Raw genomic sequence first — 21,372 nt, 5'->3', positions numbered from 1 at the left:
AAAGGCCTGCCTGAGCCTAACCTAAGGAAATTGCAGTGTTATCTGGTACTGAGAGGTTCCCACAGTAGCAGAACAGGAACGTTTAATGCTTTAGGAGTTATGACGTCTGTGATCTGTTATTCCACATCTCGACTGCACTGACAGCCAGCAAAAGACAAAGGGAGGCTGGAGAGCTATGCTGAATGATAAACGAAATCCACACAGATGCTTAAAATCTGGAATTCCAAACAAGAAAAAAGAACTTTCTAACTCACCAGGGAATCAAAATGGCACATTGGAGGGGGTTTGCGGAAAATACATCTGATATTACCCGAACAGTATTTTTATTAAACTATTAAAAAGGCAAGGAGAAGAAAGGGAAACCCATTTTCTAAAAGTGCTCTGCTATAAGACACGCTGCACAATGGCATATTCCTCATACGGAGGATGCACTTTGCTTATCTGAACCCCGAGACGTGGCAGAAGCAGCGCCCATTAAGGGAGCGCTTCTCATTATCTGGCCATTCATCAATTAGCAATGAGACATCGGCCCCACAGCCTGCAGAAGGTACTGGGGTAAGATGCGCAAAGGCTGGTGATGGAGCAAAGAAACGCAAGAACGAATGAGCTAATAAGGTGGAAAAAAAGCCCAAGTGTCACCCGCTGCTCTGGGTATCCAGCACACAGGTGTGTGTCCAAGCCGACGTCTGGGACACCAGTTGCTCAGTGCACAACCTCAGAGTGTTTTGAAGGTTGACCATTAGCACAGGGTGTTTCTTCTGCCAAATATCTCCCAGATCTTGGAGGTTACCTGAAAAAAAGGCTGTAGAACAGCTCTGTTTCTGTTCCAGCAACCATCCCTCACGCTGCCAGCTCCTGATGTTGCATGCACAGGACCCGGCAGCCCGTGTCTGTCTGTCTGTCTGTACTGATTTGCAGTGTTGGAATTCCATCAAGACATGCTGCTTCACTGCGGGATAAGCCAAGAAGAGGTGAGAATAAGAACATCTCAAGGGACTTGAGCTAACCGAAGTGAAAGCTTGGTATCAGAATAAACCTGGCAATAATTCTCAAAACTTAATTTTGCTACAGTTGCTGAGGTTACCATCAGGAACATGAGGCAAGGGCAGACAGAACCCCTGGGCTACCAAAAACCAGGAGAGATTACCGGGTACAAGGACCAGTTCACTGAAATTCCCCTAATATACAAACAAAAACCATCAACAGGCATCTCACGATTTTCTGAACTCCTGCAATGTCCCAGCAACACAAAGTCTAATGCAATAATTTGGCCATCGTTACAGATTATCGTGTGCAATAGGATCAGGAGTTCCAGGGTAACAAGTAGTTTCAGCTCATCAGAAAAAAGGCCAATAATACGAAGGAAGAATTGAGGAGGGGAAAAAGATGATTAAAAGAAAAGGGCCTGGTGGCACTGGCAGGAAAATGAAACTGCTTAGAAGAACAAGGACAATTAAGGAAATTTTCAAAAGTTTAAGTATAGTTGGGTGAGTTTTCATACAAGCGTCCTAGCTTACCAAAGTGTCCAAGACTGCGGAAGGTTTTAATATAGTATTTCAATATGTTTTATTAGAATCACTGATATAGGTAGAAAACAATACTTTCAAGTGTGTGATTCCTCATCAAAGGCTGATCTTCATGGTGTTGAGAGCAATTGCTAAGCAACAAGAATACTTACTTTTTCTCTACAGGAGCACTATTATTTACTTGTCTCTAAGTAATAATTGCCAGGATAAAATAAAACGCCAGGGAAGAGGCAACTATGAAGTGTCCTGCATGGTTCAGTAGGGAAGGACGAGTGGATAGTTGCCTTTTCCATCCACACACATTAGCAAGGTATCCCAAAAAGATAATGCCAACCTGACAGCAAATTAATTAGAACAATTCTTTCAAGGGATTGCGGTTTGCTGGTACTACTTTTACTTCTATTTTAAAGGAAGGAAACCTAGGGAAAACATTTTGAACCAAGTACAATCCTTTTCTGAAATCCTAGTTTTTAGTATTCTGCCTTCAAAAGCAAAAACAAACATATTTTTCAAGCTTTCAAACGATTTGAAAATTGAGACTGTCACGTGTGCCAATCATAAAATAGAAAACACAGATCCTCCCTGTATATTTTAATTGTTGTCCGGACAATCTGCCCTCTGAAGGCACACGGGTAACATGTCCTCCTGAAGCAATAAAGAGCCTGCTCCGCCGTACGTGTTAGTCCTGGCAGGACTTTGCTGGTTCCATTCAGCGTTCGCCTGGTTCAAGCCGGGCATCTGCGCCAACACGGTATTGTAAAGGTCACTCGGGAGAGACGGACACCTCCAGAACCTTTATTAATAGTTGATGATGCACAAGGGAAGGATTTAACCTGACTCTTAGAAACCAGTATCTTTCTTTTAGACTATAATTTGAACACATTTGATGTCAAAAAACTATTGAGCCAGCAGCAGGATGGAATCTCACAGCACTGTTGCTACTTAACATCTGGATTCCTGCCAAACCTACCAGGTGGAAGACGGGTCAGGAGAGGATCTGTGATGGACTTCAGGAGAGAAACTCCAGAAGCCAATTAGCTCCATTAGCTCAGCGAGATGAAAGGGCAACACGGTCCTAAGTAGGAGGCAGTGAAATCACTGTCCCCCTCTAATAGGTCAGCTAAATCGTATTTCCATTATAAAAGAAAAGGATTGATGAGAGTAGGAGTGATCATGCAAGAGACTAGAAATTGGAACTGGGTCATGGAAGCAAGTGATGAGTTTAGAGGAACAGAGCAGTTAAGGAGCACCTGTGTTTGTGAAAGGGCAGAACAAGATTTTGAGGAAAAGGGGTAAAGTAAACCAAAGTAAGGGAGAAAAAACCCAAAAACTATAAAATGACAACTTTCTCTTGGACTAAACCAATGAAGACATGTGAGCAGAGAGAAGCAGAGGCAATGAGAAGGTAGAAGAGAGAGTTGTGAACATGCCAATAGTCACTTGCACTGGAAAAGAACTCAGTTAAAAAGACTGCAGGTAGAGTCGGGAATAAATTTGCGTTGGAAATGTCACAGGAGTGACATGGATGTGATCTGCAGCTGGAGGCCTAAGGCAGAAGATGTAATTGCCGAGATGAGCCGGTGCTGGGAATAATAAGAGCAGCCCAGGCAATGGGAGACAGGTGAAGATGCGAGAGGAGGTACATGAATCCAACAGAAGAGAGATGTCTAGGAGGAAGCTTAGAGCAAGACAAAAAAATATATCAATGGACTGGAAGCTGTAGAAGGGTGAGCAGCCAGGAAAAGAGGTGCCAAGGAATTGTGCTTCAACGTGAAAATGGAAGTCGCTGTGGATGGAAACGATGGGCGATGGCTGGCGAGAAAGAGCTGGAAAGGCAGCAGCGATGTGAAAAGAAGAGCTGGATGCAGCACTGCTAAAACCTGGAAAAGACTCCAAGAAAATAATAATTAAAAAAAAAGCCATACAGTCAGTGTTACACCCAGGGATGTGTTTGTGGTGGAGAATTTCAATCCTTCCAGTGACTGAGTTTGTTCTCCAGACACAAGTGGAGAAAAAGGGAAAAGAAAGGTGAAGAGTATAAGCTGACGAGACTGACATGAGAGGAAACGATAAAATACGTATTTCATGCCTTCTTTATTTCCTTCCTATCATGACCAAGAGGCCTCACCGTGTCATTCCACCAGCGAGTGCTATTGGTTACGCTAGAGACAGAACCAGTATTAGTCAATTCTATCCCATCCTAGTCCAAATTTTACTTTTAGCAGCAAATCAAAGTAGCAGCAAATCTGATGATAGCCTCTACTTTAACATACACCTATGACTGACATTTTTAAACCATCACACCAAATTCTGATGCCTTAAAATACTTTTAGCCCGAATAATATGAATTCACCATTCTCATTTGAGATGCCTTGGATCAGCCACATCTCCCTACAATGCAGTAAAACCAAAACACAGCAACGGGACCAAACTTCCAAAGCACCCGGCACAAACCTTGTGCTTAACAATAATATAAATGTAACAGCAAATAAATATTATCTGGAAGCTGTGAAGAGATGCTGATGTATTAAACTCCTTCAGCCCTCCCTAAATATCTGCTTCAATAAGAGGGTGAGCAAAGCCCAGTGCATGAAAGTCTCTTCAGCCCAGAAGTGGGAGGCTTTTTGCTCTCAGTTTTGCATATTTTCAAGTAAAAAAAAAAAAAAAAATATATATATATATATATATACACACACCTGCCTTTGCCCAACTCCAAAATCTGCTGTGTCACAAGCTAGAGCTTCTAAAAGATGGCTTCATGACAGAAAACTTTAAATGACATGTTTGAGGGGTTTTCTTGTACTGTCCCGAAAGTTTGCAGAATGGAGATGCTGAACGAGAGAGGCAGAACACATCACTAATTACAGGTTTGCATGACAAATTTCCCACATTTAAGCAGCAAAAAGAAAAACCCAACGATTCGCAGCAATTTATAGCGCCACTGGCAGATAAGGTTTTTCTATATTTAATAGTTTAAAATTACGTAGTCTGTATCTCCATTCCCACAGATTTAGGGGCCTCTGAAATTTTCTGCTGGGCAGACACGGGTAATTCTTGTCGAGGCCTTTGAAGCGATATTTTGGAGCACTATAAACGGTCAGAGAAGACGGAACCGCAGCACCCAGCAACCCTTCGGTTTGCAGTGCAAATGCTGAGCCAACCACAAAAGAAAGAAGCAACTGGAAAAGTCCATCCTTATTTATTTTAGAGAGTCGGGACAGTGGTGCAGAGGAATTACCCACATCTGTGAGCTTTGCAAGGGTTGAACAGGACCCACCCGATATAAAAGGCGACCTTTTGAGCTCTCCCCATTTCGCCAGCATCCAGTTGCTTTCAAACAGGCTCCTCCTCACTCATTAAGCAGCTTGCATATTCATTTTCGGTTTAGACACAACAATTGCAGCCTCTATATATGATTTCGTAAGTTTTTAGGTCTTTAAAACATCCAGTAACTCCAGCAAGGTCAGAAAATTCAGAATACTTTTCGGATTAGTCACAAATAAATGAGCTCCGTCTCTAAGGAAGATACCTGGAGAGTTCTGAGAGGCTTGGACGCTCGTCTGTTCACACTGAATTACTCACCCACGTCAGCCAGGTCATTGTACCATTTGAGCAGAGCACCACAGGGCGTCCTCTGCCACAGAAAAAGCATTTGCATTCGGAACAGGGATGAAGAATTCAGCAGTGACAGTGAGCCTGACGCCTTTCACCTGCCATTTGGTCCTGAAACTGGACTGGGTACAGTTTTTTCCCCCACGTTAAACCACACTGCTGAAAGACAGAGACACAATTTATCCGAGTTCCTTGCACTTTTTAGTATTTAAACAAAAAAGCACCATTTCTTATCATGCCACAATGGCTTTTTTTTTTTTTCCCACAGGTATTTATGTTGTTATCTCCTCGTAGATACATATGAGGAAATAAATTTATATACTATAAGCCCCTGGGCTATGATGTAAGACACCTTATTCGTAATGGTAATTTTCCTTAGCAACTTTGATTGTGCTTGATTTAGAGTATTTCTCAGAGAACATATAAATACCTTCTATATTATCCATAGTGAGTAATCACATATGTTAGACCAATCTGTATCGCTTGTGATTATTTTCTTATTTCGGAGATATATTTTACAGGTGAATTCAATAAGCCAACTTGTTCTTCACAGGCAGAGACCTTTGGGGTCACTCCAGAGAAAAGAGAAGCCAGAGCAAAAAAAAAAAAATTTACAGTTTCACACATCCTTTGCGTCTGATGTGATGAGAAAAGGCTGGATGCTACTACAGAGATGTAGCATGAAGGAATCTCTAAAAAGATCCGAAAAAGACATAATACAATGACAAGTATGAAAAAAAACCCTCAATATTTCTCTGCCAGAGCAATGTTCTCACTGATAACATAATCCCATGTGGCCAATTCAGGTGCCGACATGGTCAGGTCATTTGTGATCCTGCCACACGTTCCGCTGCAAAACTCCGGTTTGGTTTGGTTGGCAACACGTCGGCTCACACGGGCAGTGGGAAGGACAAGAAATGAATGCTTGGCCTTGGACAGCCCTCCTCCTCCTTTGAAAGGAAGGATTTAAATCATCTTCATGAGCAAATGTATTTCTCCGTTACCGGTCTCACCTGTGGCAGTTGAACAGGAACAGAAAACTTCACCATTAATCCGAGTCTGCTCGGGTTTTGTATTTTACTCTTGCTCTTCCAGGTTCTTAGTTCTGCAGCAGCTGACTGACAAAAAGTCATTCCAGTTTGCATGCAAGTTGTTTTAATTACTTTGTGTTTCAGATCATCTACACCTTACCACCTCTCTCAAATTAAACAGTATCAGGTTTATAACGTCCATTTATTTATAGTTATTTTTCCCTAAAAAAACCCCACAACACAGGCAGGTAAATCTCACTACGTTTACTGTTCAACAGCATGGTTGTAACCTCCAGCTTTGCCAAGCGCCTCATGTTTGGTGCTGGGAAACAACAGAGAATTCATTGTGCACAACTGTCCAAGCTCCCATACCGCTTTGTCCATTACAGCTAAATCGAAGGGATAAATTCACAGCCAAAAACCCAGAGAGCAGTGCACTGCCAGTGCCAATAAAAACAGGGTTAAAGTGAGGAGGTGGCTGTGGTCTGTCCATGTATATAAGGAGTCTCATGGTTTTCTGAATGGAAGGAGCATCCAGCGATGGGCAACAAGTCTCCCGGAGCAGCAGCTGGGCTGAGAACCTGCAGAACGTGACCAAGCCCAGCAGCAGAGGACAACGCCGCGTTCTTGGTCCTCCAAGTCATTCCAACCATGCTCCTATTGGGATGAGGGACCCAGGAAGGAACTGATACAAAAAATAAGTTTAAAGATTGCAGGAGGCCACGACGTAGCTACTGCAAACACATAAGAGGAGGTGCAAAGGCATCTGACCCCCACCAGTGCCAGGTGGATACGGACCACAAGTAGTTTATTGAGATTAGTCAGTAACTGGAGGAGTTGATTTCCAGTTATCCTGGAGATACTCCAGCAGACACAAAACAAGAAGAACCATCCAGGGACACATCTCGTACATCTCCAGGCAGAGGTCACCATTCACAAGCAGAGCTATGACCACCAAGGAAGGGCAGGCTCCATGGCAGCTCGGGCTGGCACTAACCAGCACCACCAACGAGAACCAAACCCCAGGACAAAGGTTTAACGCCCGCAGAGGGCACAGGTTTGTCCTGTCCCAGCAGCAGAAGCTCTCCTGTCTCAAGGGGGACTTGCCAACTAGAGGAACCGCTCACAGCAGGTCAGAGATCACAGAACGATTTGTGTTGCAGGGCCCTCCCCAGGTCCCCAGTGCCCCCCCTGCCATGGGCAGGGACATCTGCACCAGCTCAGGTTGCTCAGAGCCCCGTCCAGCCTGGCCTGGGATGTCTCCAGGGATGGTTCAGCCACCACCTCTCTGGCCAACCTGGGCCAGGCTCTCACCACCCTCAGGGCCAACAATTCCTTCCTCATGTCTGGCCTGATTCTCCCTCCTTTATTTTAAAACCATCACCCCTTGTCCTATCTCAACAGGCCCTGCTCAAAAGTCTGTCCCCATCTTTCTCATGGGCCCCTTTTAAGTCCAGAAAGGCCGCACTAAGGTCTCCCCGGAGCTTCTCTTCCCCAGCTGAACCCCCAGCTCTCTCGGCCTGTCCTCCCAGCAGAGCTGGTCCAGCCTCGGGTCGTTTCTGCGGCCGCTCTCCAGCAGCTCCGTGTCTGTCCTCTGTGATGCTGCTGGGTATCTGATCATTTTTACCCGCCTAAACAGTACAAGGAATAAAAAAGAAGGGGCCGCGTGCCTGGCTGGGGAGGAACCGAGGTGGTTCTCCTTGCAGGGTGGGAGAAGACTTCTGGAGCGGTGTGGAAATGGCATTTGTAGCGAGGTTCTCCGGAAGGAGCCCGCCCTGGCTGCAGCGGTGTACCGTGACTTCTTCTCCCCTGTAGGCCCTGGGAGAAAAGGGAGCAGCTAAGCCCTGCTCAAAAGCCTGTCCCCATCTTTCTTATGGGCCCCTTTTAAGTACCGAAATAACAACTGATTGTCAATTGTTGTTAAGTAAACTAATTTAGTAGCTTGGTTGCAAGTATTTAGAAATGTGGCTTGTAAGTGGACTTTGTTGAATTTTGCCTGGGAGTTGAGTGCCCGGTGTGTGGAACCCAACTCGAGCATTTCAGCTCCCCACACACACAACCCCCAGGACGGGGGCTGCAGACCCCCTGTCAAGGTCTGTTCAATGCCCACGGCAGGATGCCGGGATGTGGAGCTGCTTCCCAGCCCCACGGACACCTAAATCCCCTCATCTGTCCTGCTCCCTCATCCCTGCTCAAACGTAAGCTCAGGCACGCGTCACGCACAGCGACGGTCACCAGGCCGCGGGGACACCAGCAGCGCGCAGGGGCAGGTAAACGTGCCCCGTTTTGACGTATGTAACATTTACCTTAATTCTTCGGTGGGTTTTAGAGGTACGCGCGCCTTCGCAGCAAGATTTCAAGCAACTTTGCTCGCACGGCCGCACAAAAAACAGGAGCGGGACCGTCATGCGCAACGCCGAGCAAAACCACACCGAGCGCCGGGGACCAGCTGAGCAGCAGGAGCTGGTTCTCCAGGTAACAAAGCAAACTGGGTTTGATCTTCCCTTTCAGATGAAGTCATCATTAGTCAGAATTTTAAAGATAAAAGAGGGTTGTGTCAAATTCTTGTCTGATTCAGCTTTTGTATCAACTGTATTTCCATAATCTCCATTTGTTTTATATTCTTGGGAGGATGAAGTTTGAGCATAATATTTCAGAAGCTTCATTGTCTTTTGCTAATTAACAGTGACTCATTTCTTTCCACTCTAGATACATTTCAAGCTGTCTTATTTCATTCTGCATCGAGGTATATAATTATAATTGAATCATTAAAAGCCTTTTTTGTGTGCCTATAGCTACCTCCGTTCTGAACAACTAGAATCTCCAGGCAAATCTTGCAGCACCAAACTTCAACATCATCTTCAATAAAATTACTGGGCTCACTTTGCAATTCATAAAAAAAGGGGATGCTATCGTTTTGAGCACATAAGCAGACTAAAATTCAACTAATCGAATAAATGCAAACTAAGAAAAATATTATTTTGCAATGACAAAATATAAATTGTGTACAAAAAGACATTTACAAAATAATGACATTTTTAATTCAAAACCTATGACTAATCCAACGTTATGTTTCTTCTTAAAATTGCTCTATACGAACAACACCACACATAAATCATAGTTATTCTATTTAGGCCTTCTAGAAAACATAAAAATAAAAGAATATTCCAACCGAGAAGATCCAAGAGCTTCAAAAACTGACAGCAACAGACAATGCCTAAATATAGGCAGTCAAAACACTTATCTGTGTATTTTTAGCTGAGAAAATAACTTCAGTGATAACTCAGAGATAGCGCAAATTATCTTTGCAGCCATTTCTTTTTAGACAGGTTTACATTTGTACTGACTATATATAAAACGAGCAAGCGGTGACCCCTAAATATTCGGGTAACCCAATATTTTTTCCTATTATGAAGGATTCTCACGATTTATTTTTATGAACAGATATCCAGGACATGCTGAGTAATGTCAGATGGGGATGGGGGCCACCAGTGACCCCCATCAAACCTTCCCAGAGCAGGGCCAGTGAGTGCCCACACAGAATCACAGTTTAGTTTTGGGGTTTTGATGCTTCAGTTTCATTTCTTTGATGGTTTAGTTTTGTTTCTTTGACCGGTTCTCTGCATAGCTCCTGGTCAGGAAGAACCCCCATCCAAGTCAGCGACGGGATGTTCTCTGGTGGAAACGTCTTACTAAGGGACAAAGCAGCAAAATTTTAGAGAAGACATTTCTCTAAATTATCTCACTATCTACATTTCCTCCTCCGCGTCCTTGTGAGGTGTTAAACTGAAGCTGGGAGAGGCAAGGGTGACAACAAAATCAAGGAATTTTCCTCTAACCATACCTCCCACCTCGGGGAACCCAGACAGATTTAAGTCTTCGCGAACTTCTCCATGTAATTTTTATGATCTGCCTGTAGACAACATCAGAACTATTTCACAGCAGAACATTTTCAGCTTTTCAGAGACTATCCCGAGGAGTCCCCAGCGCTTCAAACTCCTACCAGCTCCGGCACTCAGCACCAGGAATGAGCCATCCCCACATGGACTGATCATACTTCTACTTACTGAGGAATAAAAAATAAAATCACTGCGCAGACAAAACCCTTTGGGACTGTTTCCAGATCTAACGCTCTCCAATACTCTCCACATCTTTCACATTGTTAAGAAAATTAGAGCAAATCATAGTAAGTTTCAAAACCAAGCTATCATATACATTCTCCAGAAACAGCACACCCTAATTAAAAACTGTTCTCCCCACAGAATATATGAGATGTTATGACGAATACAGTTGACCTCCTTTTCCAAGGTAAGTAAATGCCCCACAGAAACGTGGTACAGGCTTTTGAAATCCAGGAAGGAAGCTCAACCAGAATAATTGATCTGGCTTTATTACAACAAAAACTGATGGGATTTATATACAAATAATAAACACTTTGCACTATATGACGTCCAGAGATCCCTTCCAGCTTCACCGTCCTGTGATTTAAATAATTTTAAATATAGGTATAAAAATAAAAAACATGTTTCTAAAGGATTTTTTTTTTCCTCCTAGGTTTTTATTTTTCACATTATATGGGAAGCCAGCTAATCTATTTTTTTTTTTTCTATCCTAATCTTCAGTTCTTATCTAGTTGAATTTGAAATAATGTTAAGGAATAAAACTTGACCCTAGTTCAGAGGGTATTATTCCACAGGTAAAAACAACATTAAAAAAAAGAAAGCCCCACACTTGACCAAACCAGCATTACTCCTTCCCAACTTCTGGTGTTCATCCCACTGTTCCTACCCAAGTTTCCTCTTACCCTAAACATTTCCTTTCATTCCACAGGGTGTACAGATTTCAAGTACGTAAAGTAGTGACTGGGTATATCACCTTCTGCTTAGGTTACCCACCTGCCTACAGTTTCATTATCCTTTTTAATCATCCATGCAAATCTCCATCCCCTTTATCGTTCTAACTTTCCATATCCATCCCTCGATTAATTACCACCAGCCTAACGAGCTTCACGACGGCTACGAGCCGGCCCCAGCTGAACTCTGCATTTCCGCTCAAGCTTTGGTCTCGGGCTCAGTTGCCCAAAATTCTGCTGAACTTTCTGTTTGGTTTTGGTTTTAATGCTGCATCTAATTTGCTGCCCACGATCACCATCTGGAGAAGGACGTGCAGTACTGCAAGCCCAGGTTTTACATACCCCAACTTCAGGAAGATTTTCAGACGGACATGGAAAATAGAATCAATTCCTTAATATTTCCTTTTTACATTCTGACCGCCAACCTGCACAATAAAATTCTTCCAGAAGAAAACAAGCTGCAGACCTGGTCGCTCACAAATCACTAGCAATAATTCAGCAAGCTCACAAAACATTAAAGTATGCTGGTTAATTCTGAATGCTGGGGAAAAAAAAATAAAATAAGCCCTTAAAATTAAAGACAGATTAATGGTTAATTTTTTTATTAAGTGGCCAGAATGTGACTCAAATAGCAACCAACCGCGTTAGCAGACAAGTGAGTTCTTGTGTAGCTCTTGCAGAAGAGCAAGGCGGCTTTTGCATTAGAAAATTAGCAACACACATATTTCAATACGGCCTAAATGCTCTAAATACAGCCTAAGTACCCAAATGGTATTTAATACCATAGCCCAAATATTTAAGAGAATCTCTATGCCCTGAGAAAACTGCGCTCCTTACTGTATTTTATATGAACCGTATCAACTCTTAATATCATTCTTAAGGTCTTTATTTCCTTATACTTTGGAACTCATCACAGAACTGATTTTTGTTTCAACATAGAAACTTGATGCAAAACTGTCAGACCTGAGTAAAACCTGTAGAAACGGTGTAAATCAGAAGTAAGCTGTTAAACTCAACCCAGGAGCTGCAAAGTATCAAAAAATAGCCTAAGAGAACTATTTTGGATGCCCCAAGTGTAGCTCCAAATATATTCTTCACACTCTCATTCTTCCCGTTTGCCTGAGTTTATTACCACAAAGCTTTAGTTATAAAATATGGAGCAGGCTTGCGGAAAACATTTTAACCACTTTTACGAAAATATAGACAAAATTTGTGCAAAAGGAGCTTCTAAGACTTGACTGCCACTTGAAGATCTATATCATTTCTAGCTCTTCCCTTGCATGATTCATGAAAGCTATTTTGAATTTGTTCTGCTTGCCCATTTCCATACGAAATATTAGTACAGCTGGCTTAGAATTATTGCTTTGGAGTCAGCCTGCCTGTTATTTCTTTGCTGGTTACAGATCTTGTCAGAACAGCACTGGCCTCAAGAAAATACAGTAGTAATAATAATAATAGTAATTATTATTATTATTATTACTATTACTATTATTATTAACAAACCTCAGGAGCAGCTTTGTTTTTTAGGTTTCCACGTACCTTAAGTTAAAATATTTATGTAAGTCATGGCTCATCCTCTCACGGTTCTTACTTTTGTATTACCACTGGTAAACTCAAGGTGATTTTTGAAAAAGGCATGGCAGAAAAAGTACTTACAGAAGGAATAGCTTTATTTTCCTCTAGCCTTCGCAAATATTTGAACTCTTATTCTTTCTTCAAGGCCCAGTTCCTGCAGTCCCAGAACAGCTAAATTTCCCCAATCAGTGCATTCTTAGAACAGCCTTTAGCACAGCACTGGCGTTGCAGATTGGATTTTGAACCATTTCAGTGATGCTAGAACCAAATTACACTGAACCAATAATGAACAACATTTGTAAAAGGAAACAAAGTACTGGAGCCGCTGTAATATAATCTGGTTTGCTCTCCATCGATGGGGAAGGTTTTGCGAAGAGCTTGGTAACATCCAGAGCTGTGCACGATGCACAAAGCCCCACCAGAATCACAATTAATGCTGCTTGATCTGTTGGTATCCTACAGTCAACAGGTAGCACTATTATTTAATCTTACTCCAGTAAATGCTGCTAGAAATTAATTGAGATTTTGGGTTTTTTTAGGTATACACAGATAGATTTTTTCCCCCCCTCTCCTCTTAGCCGTGGATTTATTTTCACATCTTCGGATGTCACCGGAACACCTTGGTGCAATTATTTCCCTCTGAGTCAGCTCAGCCTGTTCACGATCCTCCCTAAAATTAAAATATACAGATAAAAACCCTCCACCAATTAGTGGGAAGCATTGCGTTTCACATGTATCGCATCCCTCTAAATTCCTCCAGGAAGAAGCACAGATGTATTATGATACATGAACTCTTGCAGGATTTCAGTTCAGAAATCTCATTCGATAACAGAGATATTTGGCATTTTGCTCAATACAGAGCACAACCAGCAAAATGCTTTGGCGCCCTGGAGATCAGCATGAGCCTCAACGAAACCATCCAGGAGAAAAACAAACAGTTTTCCAGCACAGGAACAATAAGAAGTTTAAAAACGAGCACATAGCGGAGATTTTGTGCCAACAGACAATGGAAGAACTAGAAGAACGGCTGAGCAGAATGCACACCCCAACACACAGTGAGAGCTTCCCCAGGGATTTAATCAAATTAACAGGAGAAAAGAGAAATAACCACAACAGAGACAGGGCTTTTGCACCTCAGAGTTCAGAGCAATCCTCTGATCAGGTTTTGATTTATCCCACCTCACCAGAAACTTCATTGTGATCTTTCTGGTTGACAAATTCCTACAAAGACTTGCACAAATAGGAAACAAAACCTCAAACTGAAGTGACTCCTTTGTTGAGGATGAAATGCCCATGGAAATCCTCACTTCCATCACACCTGCCCCAGCAAAAGAGACAACGTCCCTTACAGAAGTTTTGTACATGTTTCTGAAGATACACTAAATATAACAGCGTAACAAGGAAATTGTATATCAGCATGAAAAATTAATTGTCGTCATGATATCACTGGGAAGCTCCTTCACAATCTTACCGTCATCACAAAAAAAGACGACAGCTACTATGCACAGCAGGCAAGCAAAATGAAGACGTTATTTCTAGGAATCATGTTTCATGTCATAACACTGAGGTGTTTCACATCTGTCTTTGGGGTTTCATATGCACAGAAATAGACTACAGAAAGCCTGGGTAAACCTACACGCTCCTGAATGAGTCCCATTATCTCTCGGAGAAAGTGTTTCCAAGCTACAACTCTGTGAACCCTCAGGGGAAAAAAAACCCAAAACACACTAAGTGAACGTTAAACAATTTGTATTGGAGGCATAATAATTACGATGATTTACCTTTATATAAAACCTACATCTGGACCTTACATTGTTTATGCATTTTAGTCGCATGGACCCCAAATGTTTTAGACCAAGGCCATTTACATTGAAATTTCCTTTTGCACCATTCACTAATTCCACTGCTGCAACAGTTATCAATGAACTTGACCTGGTACAAGCGGCAGCACCGTCTGCCTTTGGGTGTCCTGAAGCTAAACCCAGGGAACACATTTAGTGAACAATTTTCACAGCCCAGACACATCACATTAGGGACCTTTATTGCCCCGCGAGCCTCAGTGCTTGCATCATTCCAAAATAATTTCAACGCAACAGCACATCCCGCACTTACACAAATACAACGTGCCTCTGGGGTACAATTCACGCCAAACTGAACCACAAAATAGAAGCCCAAAGAGCTTGGGGACCAGATCCCACCTGCATCGCTCCTACACAAAAAAATCTCCCATCATGACTGGGAATTGCCTGGCGTGGGGTAGAGAACAGTGCTGACCCCAGCAAAAGCCCCTGGTGACCAGAACTTCAGGAGAAAATGATAAAGATGAAACCAATGTTCTGGCCAGCTGTCAGAGCGGTCGATCTACCCGCTGCCCGAGTCCGAAGGGCGAGGGGATGCCATGATGCCCACGTATAACAACAACGTGTTGCAACAGTCCCAGCAACTTCCAGCAAAACAGAAAATTCAAAAGCTATCTGCTCACTTCTAAGAGACCAACAGAAATAAAGAAATAACCTCTGTATCCATTACAAGTGTTTTCTCCTTGACTGGAATACGTTCAAGAAAAATAGACGTGGTGCAACACAATCCGCACAGGTTGACTGAGCTAGAATGGCAGAGAGGAGCAGCAATGCCCTCTTGTGTTACAAGGGAAATAAATCCATCGCAATTCCTTGCACTTTCTTAAATCGTGTATTCAAAGAGCAGAACTAACTCATTCTTAAAAGCACACCTCACAAATAGGCTCACTTGTCCTGCGGCTGAGATTGCAAATCGCTGCAGATACACAGAAGGGAACACTCATAAAATGCTCCTAAAGGTAAAGCAACCCTTCTATGGTCAAAATTCATAACCACTGTCTGAAATAACTCACTCTGTTAAACTTATCCACAGCAATTAAATGCAAAAATTGAACAAAAACCCCTGCTATTTCCTCTTTGAACGCTGTAGCTCATCTATTCAAGTGCATAGTTTAAAAATCCTATTTTCAATAGGAAAACTGTTTCTAAAGGCCTCTAATGAGCGAATTTAGGATGTCCTCTATAAATGTTCAAATGCCAGCTGAAATGCCAGCTCTGAAGAGTGCGGAGCTTAACACAAGCTAAAACCAAGTTCAGACTTGGAAATAACAATGTGAACATGTCTTGCAGACAGCAAACAAAATTGAGAGCGGAGCATTTAAAAACGAGAACCTAAAGCACTCTTGAAATCTGAAGTTGAGAGCACAGGTTTTAAGGTTGCATTGTGACACCATTTCAAAATTCATACAGCAAGCTGGACACCCAACCTTATTTCGCCGATAAAATCTGCCACTGCAATTCCAACGTGCAAACACTCAGGGATTTGTCTTCCTCTCCTCCCTCGAGAAGAATGTCCTTGGTTTGGAACTTCACATTCAGCTTCTGGTTTGGAACTCACCTCCTGTTAATCCCCTTTTTAACCAGCTCTCTAGTAGTTTCTTTGGGACTTTTCTCGATCTTAACATCAGATTCAAATGCTTTTCCAAGCCTTTCTTCTAACACTTGGACAAGAAAGAGCCAGAGAGCTAAAGGCTTTTTCCTCAATCTGTCGTAGAAGCGCCTACCACCCTGAACCCTCCTGTGGGTGGAAAGCCAATACCACAAATCCTCTGGCCAAGATCGGAATTTACGACACAAGTTTCATCAGGATGCATTAAAAAGTGAGCAGAAGAGGTTTTCACAGAAGTAGAATTCAAAAAAAAAAAAAGGCAATTGCTTTGTAAACTTACATCTGTAATGCACCAATTGACAGATATCAACAATACTCATTAATATAATTATCTAATGCCTTTCAAAAAAAAATTTAAAACAAGAAAAAAACCCCACAACACGAAAACAGAAAACAACAAGAAAAAATAATTAAAAAAACCCAATCCCACAACTACGTGAGATTCATAACAAATGGAAATAACGTACCAGTCTTGGTAGGTGGTGATGGCGATGCTGGGAGGCGTCAGCAGGGGCAGGGTGGTTGGTCTGCAGACAAAGTCTCTGTCTGGCGTTCTGGCTTTTTCCGTCTGTCTCTGCGATAGTGGCGGTAGCTGCAGGTTCCCAGAGCAGCACCTGCGGCCCCTCCAGAGGTCGATGCCCAGTGCGTGGCTGGAAGTGCTGTAGGACTTGCTGAGCCCGCACTCCAGGTAATCCAGAGCGTTCTGCAAACACAGAAAAGCCACTGAAGTTCTGCAAACAACTTTTTTCCTCCGCGAGGATAAGACACATTTAGTTTTTGTTCTGAAGTCACAGCTGCTCACAAAAAACAACTGTGTGATGGGATCTTGGGAGAGTCTGACTGTGCCGCATTGTTAGTTTATCAAGTTATGAATGAACTTGAAAATTTACGCATAACTTGTCTAACCTAAATTCAACAGCTAATTCTAATCTAGTTGAACACTTCGATAATCCAGATCGCTTTGGCGATATGTTAAACTTCTGAAATTTTGAACGTCTTCAGAGAACACTCCACTCAACGTCCATCTTAAGTCTCATTCCTCTCCGCAGCACAAACTTACTGATTTGCCTCTTTTTTTTGGATGAATCACCAGGCAGACAAAGGTGTCAAGAATACTGAATTTAGACACACCTTGAATTATCAAAGAGCTATTCAGCGAGAAGAACTCCCAGCTGGGCTACCCTGCCCCACATCTGGCATTCCTAACAGAAATAGTCTAAAAAACAAGGTTTTGATCAATTGAAGAAGTTTTTCCTCTTGTAGTTTCTGCTGACTTTTATTTAAAAACATCACCACGATCTCAGAACTGGCTCTCAGTCTTCTCAAACCCAAACCTGAAGTTGTCCCACAGCGGAACAGCTTTGGTCTGTCTTAAAGAGAATTTAGCTAGTCAAATAGAATTGTCCAATAAAAATGAGAATATTTCCTTATTGCTTGTGATGAGCTACCAGTAGAAGCTGGAGGGTTATCGGAACAGGTGTATATGTCTACAGCAATCCCTCTATGGTTTTCCTCTTCTTTACCTGCTCTGGAATTTTGATCTCTGCCCTATGGTTGAACTCGACGATCTCAAGTGTCTCTTCCAACCAAAATGATTCTACAACTCTATGTATGAACAGGGGAAGGAAAGACAAGACTGGCAGGACAATGGCAAACTACGAGTTTTCTCAGCTTTTCCTCCTTGCTCGCCCATCCCACAACCATGTGAAGCATCCAAAGAGGAAACAACACGATCCACAGCTATTTTACTGCCTGAAGTGCTATAAGGCACGTTGGTGCGGATCCTTGGACTTACTAAGGCATCAACATCATAATGGCCAAGATAGAAGTTTAAAATATTTGGCATGCTATGCTTCCAAAAATATGGTAGAGATCCTCAGTGATCCACACCCTACCCTTTCACAGCAAAAAATCAGGTCAAAAATACTCCTTTGCCTTCTGTATGAGGATCTGCCATAACCTGTCTTTATTAATAATCTTTATAAGCTTGTTTATATTTTTTGTTATTATTTAAGTGTAGAGCAGAGTTTTCTCGCATGCCTTCCAACTTCAGACGCCTGCTTTCATTCAAATGAGCAAGGACTGAATGGACCCAGCATTATGCTCAAGCAAACCAACTATGCAGCTGTGCAACGTGCGGTCAAGGAGTGTAAAAAAATCATGTATTTATTGAAGGAGCACGACAGGATACACTAATTATTAGGTTCCGCTCCTCCGCTGTATTTTCACATACATTCCATGTGATTTTCCATCTTTGGCGAGCCCCAGCCGTGACAAACAAGACAATTAAGCGGCGGTTATCACGCCATCGTTACAAACTGATACAGTTCTCCAGAGAATGGGAGCAGGAGTTTAATTAATAGGGGATTACGATGATGATTAGCAAATGTAGTAACGGAATAGCACGTGCATCATCGCATTAGGTGTTCAGCAACTACACTGGGGAGAGATGTTGAAACACGTATATAAGTAACAACAGTGAAGTATAAAATTTCTCCTGGTGTGGGGTTGGTTTGGTTTTAAATGTGCAGGGTTTATTTTCTTCTTATTATATGAGCTGCAAACAACTCTAAGGAAATCAACGAGTAACCAAAGCAAAACCGGATACTTAGAAAATAAGACAAAACAAACTTTTAATCTCACTGTCATGAAGTACTGGGAAAAATAAAATGTGTTTAGAAGAAACTTACTTCATCTGCAGTTACTGTCATGACACTTCTGCTTTTCTTCATTATGGAAATTAAAGTGCACCTTGTTATAAAAAACTCGTGTCGTTTAATCCAATTTCTTCAGATGGGCAACCTGAAAGGAAAAGAAAATGTATTTTTAAATAACAAACTCATTTGATAATAAACTATGGAAACTAACTACTAACACAACAGCTGATTTATAACTTACTGTCCATTTTCGTAAGGGACTTGGCAGCGGATGCTACGCAAGTGTATCTCTCTAATAGTGAAAGCATAATTCAGTGTTTAGTAAGAACATGTAAAAGTAACCAGAATTCGCAAGGCTCTGCTATCTAAGCAAGCCCTGAATCACCTCTAGTAATACGGAATCAATGCTAACAAGTTCTGTTAATAATCGCAGATATTTTTTCTTCAAATGAGCCCTTTTCAGAGGTACAGTATAGAAGCTCAGGGGTACAGTACAGAAGGTCTCCAAGAGTGGCTTGAGCTGCCTCTCCCAGAAAAAAAGGAATTGCATCTGTATGCAATTCTAAGATTTAATCATAGCTCACAAACATTATTTATTACAACACTGGAACGCACACAGCACTTCAGCCAGGAAATTCCAGCCTCCTTGGAGGGTGACGCTGCAGCCACTTTTCTCCCTGCGAGAACACGAAGGGAATGAAACCCAGACCATGGAACAAACCTCCTCGGAGCGGCCCCTGCTCGTCCTTGCTGTGGATTCAGCGCTCATCAAAAAGCTCCATTCATTATTATATAGAGAGAACACTGTGGGTTGTGGGCTTTTTCTTTCCCCACAGAACACGTAGAGCTGGAGCAATACTGTTTTTGTGTGCTGACAAATTTTCTCCCCTGCTTGGAAGGATTATTCTTGAGGTACAAGACTGCTTAAGGGCCACTGCTCATAAAATTCGGCGCTGAGGGCACCACAAAAAGCTGTGCGACGGCTTCAGGCTTGGTGGTGTTTGACTCCTGGCATGATGTTCACTCCGAGAAATCAGGGATTTCGAACTGTATTTGGATCAAAATTAGGCACTGAATCCTCTTCCCCGCCACCACTGGCAGCCGGGGTCCCAGAAGACACCCCTCAGTTTCACCGTGAGGTTCAATGCCCCGGCAGCAGGTACTGAAAAAGCAATTGCTGGTTTTACAGACCTGTTCTTTGCTTCCCACCCCGCAATGAATTCAGGAGCCCGAACGTGGCAGCTCGGCTCGGCTCGGCTTGGTTTGCAGCCACCACACGACCGTGCCACGGAGGGTTTGGATGCAGCTTAACACCATCGTGCACAGGTTAAACTCCATTTAGCTTGCACTTCTACCTATTTGAACTGAAAAAGCTTGAAGAAAAAAAGAAATAGGCTAACTCTGGAGCATAGCACCTGAATACAGAGTGTTGCCCTGACCACAGAGGGCTGAGGACACCACAGCCTCCAGGAGCCAACTGCTCATCTGCTCTTCCATGCGCAAGAGAAGCGCCACGATGAACCTGCTTCCCTCTCAACCAACTCACTCTTTGGGGGGGGAAAAAAAAAAAAAAAAAGAGAGAAAGAGCAAAACAAACTGAAAGGAACCACTGACACACGAGCACAGCGGAGTCTGGCCGCGGTTCTGGCTGCGGCACAGGCACCTCCAGTCGTCGGCACCTCCTCCGGTTCGCACGTCCCTCCACCGGCAGCCAAGGCACCGGAGCGCTCAGCCCCGCGCCAGCCACAACTCGCGGCCGCTTCGGCACAGGCGCCAGCACACAGGGCTGGTCGCTGCAGCCGCCGCAGGGCACAGCTGGAGAAGAGCGCAGGGATTTGTCTTCTCACCAGCTTCCCGCCGGCAAAGGATGGACAGGACCGTCCAGCAGCAAACCCCGGTGAGGTCTGCGGAGCTTTCGCCAGGTTCGCTCCCCTCTCAGCATCCACCGCCCACTGTCACCGAGACGAGAAAAATCAGATTTATGGTGTGATCGAGAACCCTCTTCTCACGACAAGAGGCCACCTGCAAGCACCTGCACAGCAACCAGGGCGGGTTTGTACGTTACAGCAGCAGAATGGGGATTAAAAAAATAACCTTGGCCCTTTGTAGCAGGGCTGTGTGCCAACATCACTTATCTCTGAGAACCTTATTTTATACCTTTTGATCCACATACAGTTAGATGAGCAGGCTGGAAGTGAGAAAAGTCATAACCCTATTAGCAGCATAAAAGTCATACTGCAGTATCAGAATAAAATTCTAGAATAAGTTTAACAGTTTTCTCAATCTTTGACAATTGGAAGAAACTGAAATGCTCTGTTACGAAAAGAATCCGAAATGGACAGCAGAGAGCAAATTAGGTGATACTGTCCCAGATACCATGGAGGTGAAGACGACAATAACAGTGGCAGGTGTGCACAGACTAGGAATAATACGGCATGACTATTTGCTGCCAGAAATAAATACGTATTCCACCGTAATATGTAGACAAAGTTCATAGAAGAACGAAATAGGGAAGAGGTTGCATAAGCAGTAGAAATAAGCAGCCTAAAGATTTGTGTTTAATAAAGTACTAATTTGTGCTTAGTAAAGAACAAGGTTGAGATGTTTGTGATGCCCAACGCACAGCAGCTCACACCGCAGCACGTCCCACC

At 43.0% G+C, this 21,372-nt stretch overlaps 1 protein-coding gene across 1 annotated transcript in view; it reads right to left on the bottom strand.

Annotated features, from left to right (window-relative positions):
- PDE4B (phosphodiesterase 4B) overlaps positions 1 to 18,796 on the bottom strand; it is a 179,069-nt gene extending 160,273 nt beyond the window's left edge. Inside the window, exons 1-2 of the mRNA XM_065655575.1 lie at positions 18,755 to 18,796; positions 16,532 to 16,767 (exon numbers count right to left, since the gene is read on the bottom strand). Of these exons, the coding sequence (XP_065511647.1) occupies positions 16,532 to 16,767; positions 18,755 to 18,796 (278 nt within the window). The remainder of the gene's footprint in view (positions 1 to 16,531; positions 16,768 to 18,754) is intronic.
- Positions 18,797 to 21,372: the final 2,576 nt, after the last annotated feature.

Source organism: Caloenas nicobarica, chromosome Z (assembly GCF_036013445.1).
Source record: "Caloenas nicobarica isolate bCalNic1 chromosome Z, bCalNic1.hap1, whole genome shotgun sequence".
NCBI lineage: Eukaryota > Metazoa > Chordata > Aves > Columbiformes > Columbidae > Caloenas > Caloenas nicobarica.
This window is presented reverse-complemented; position numbering and strand designations above follow the sequence as displayed.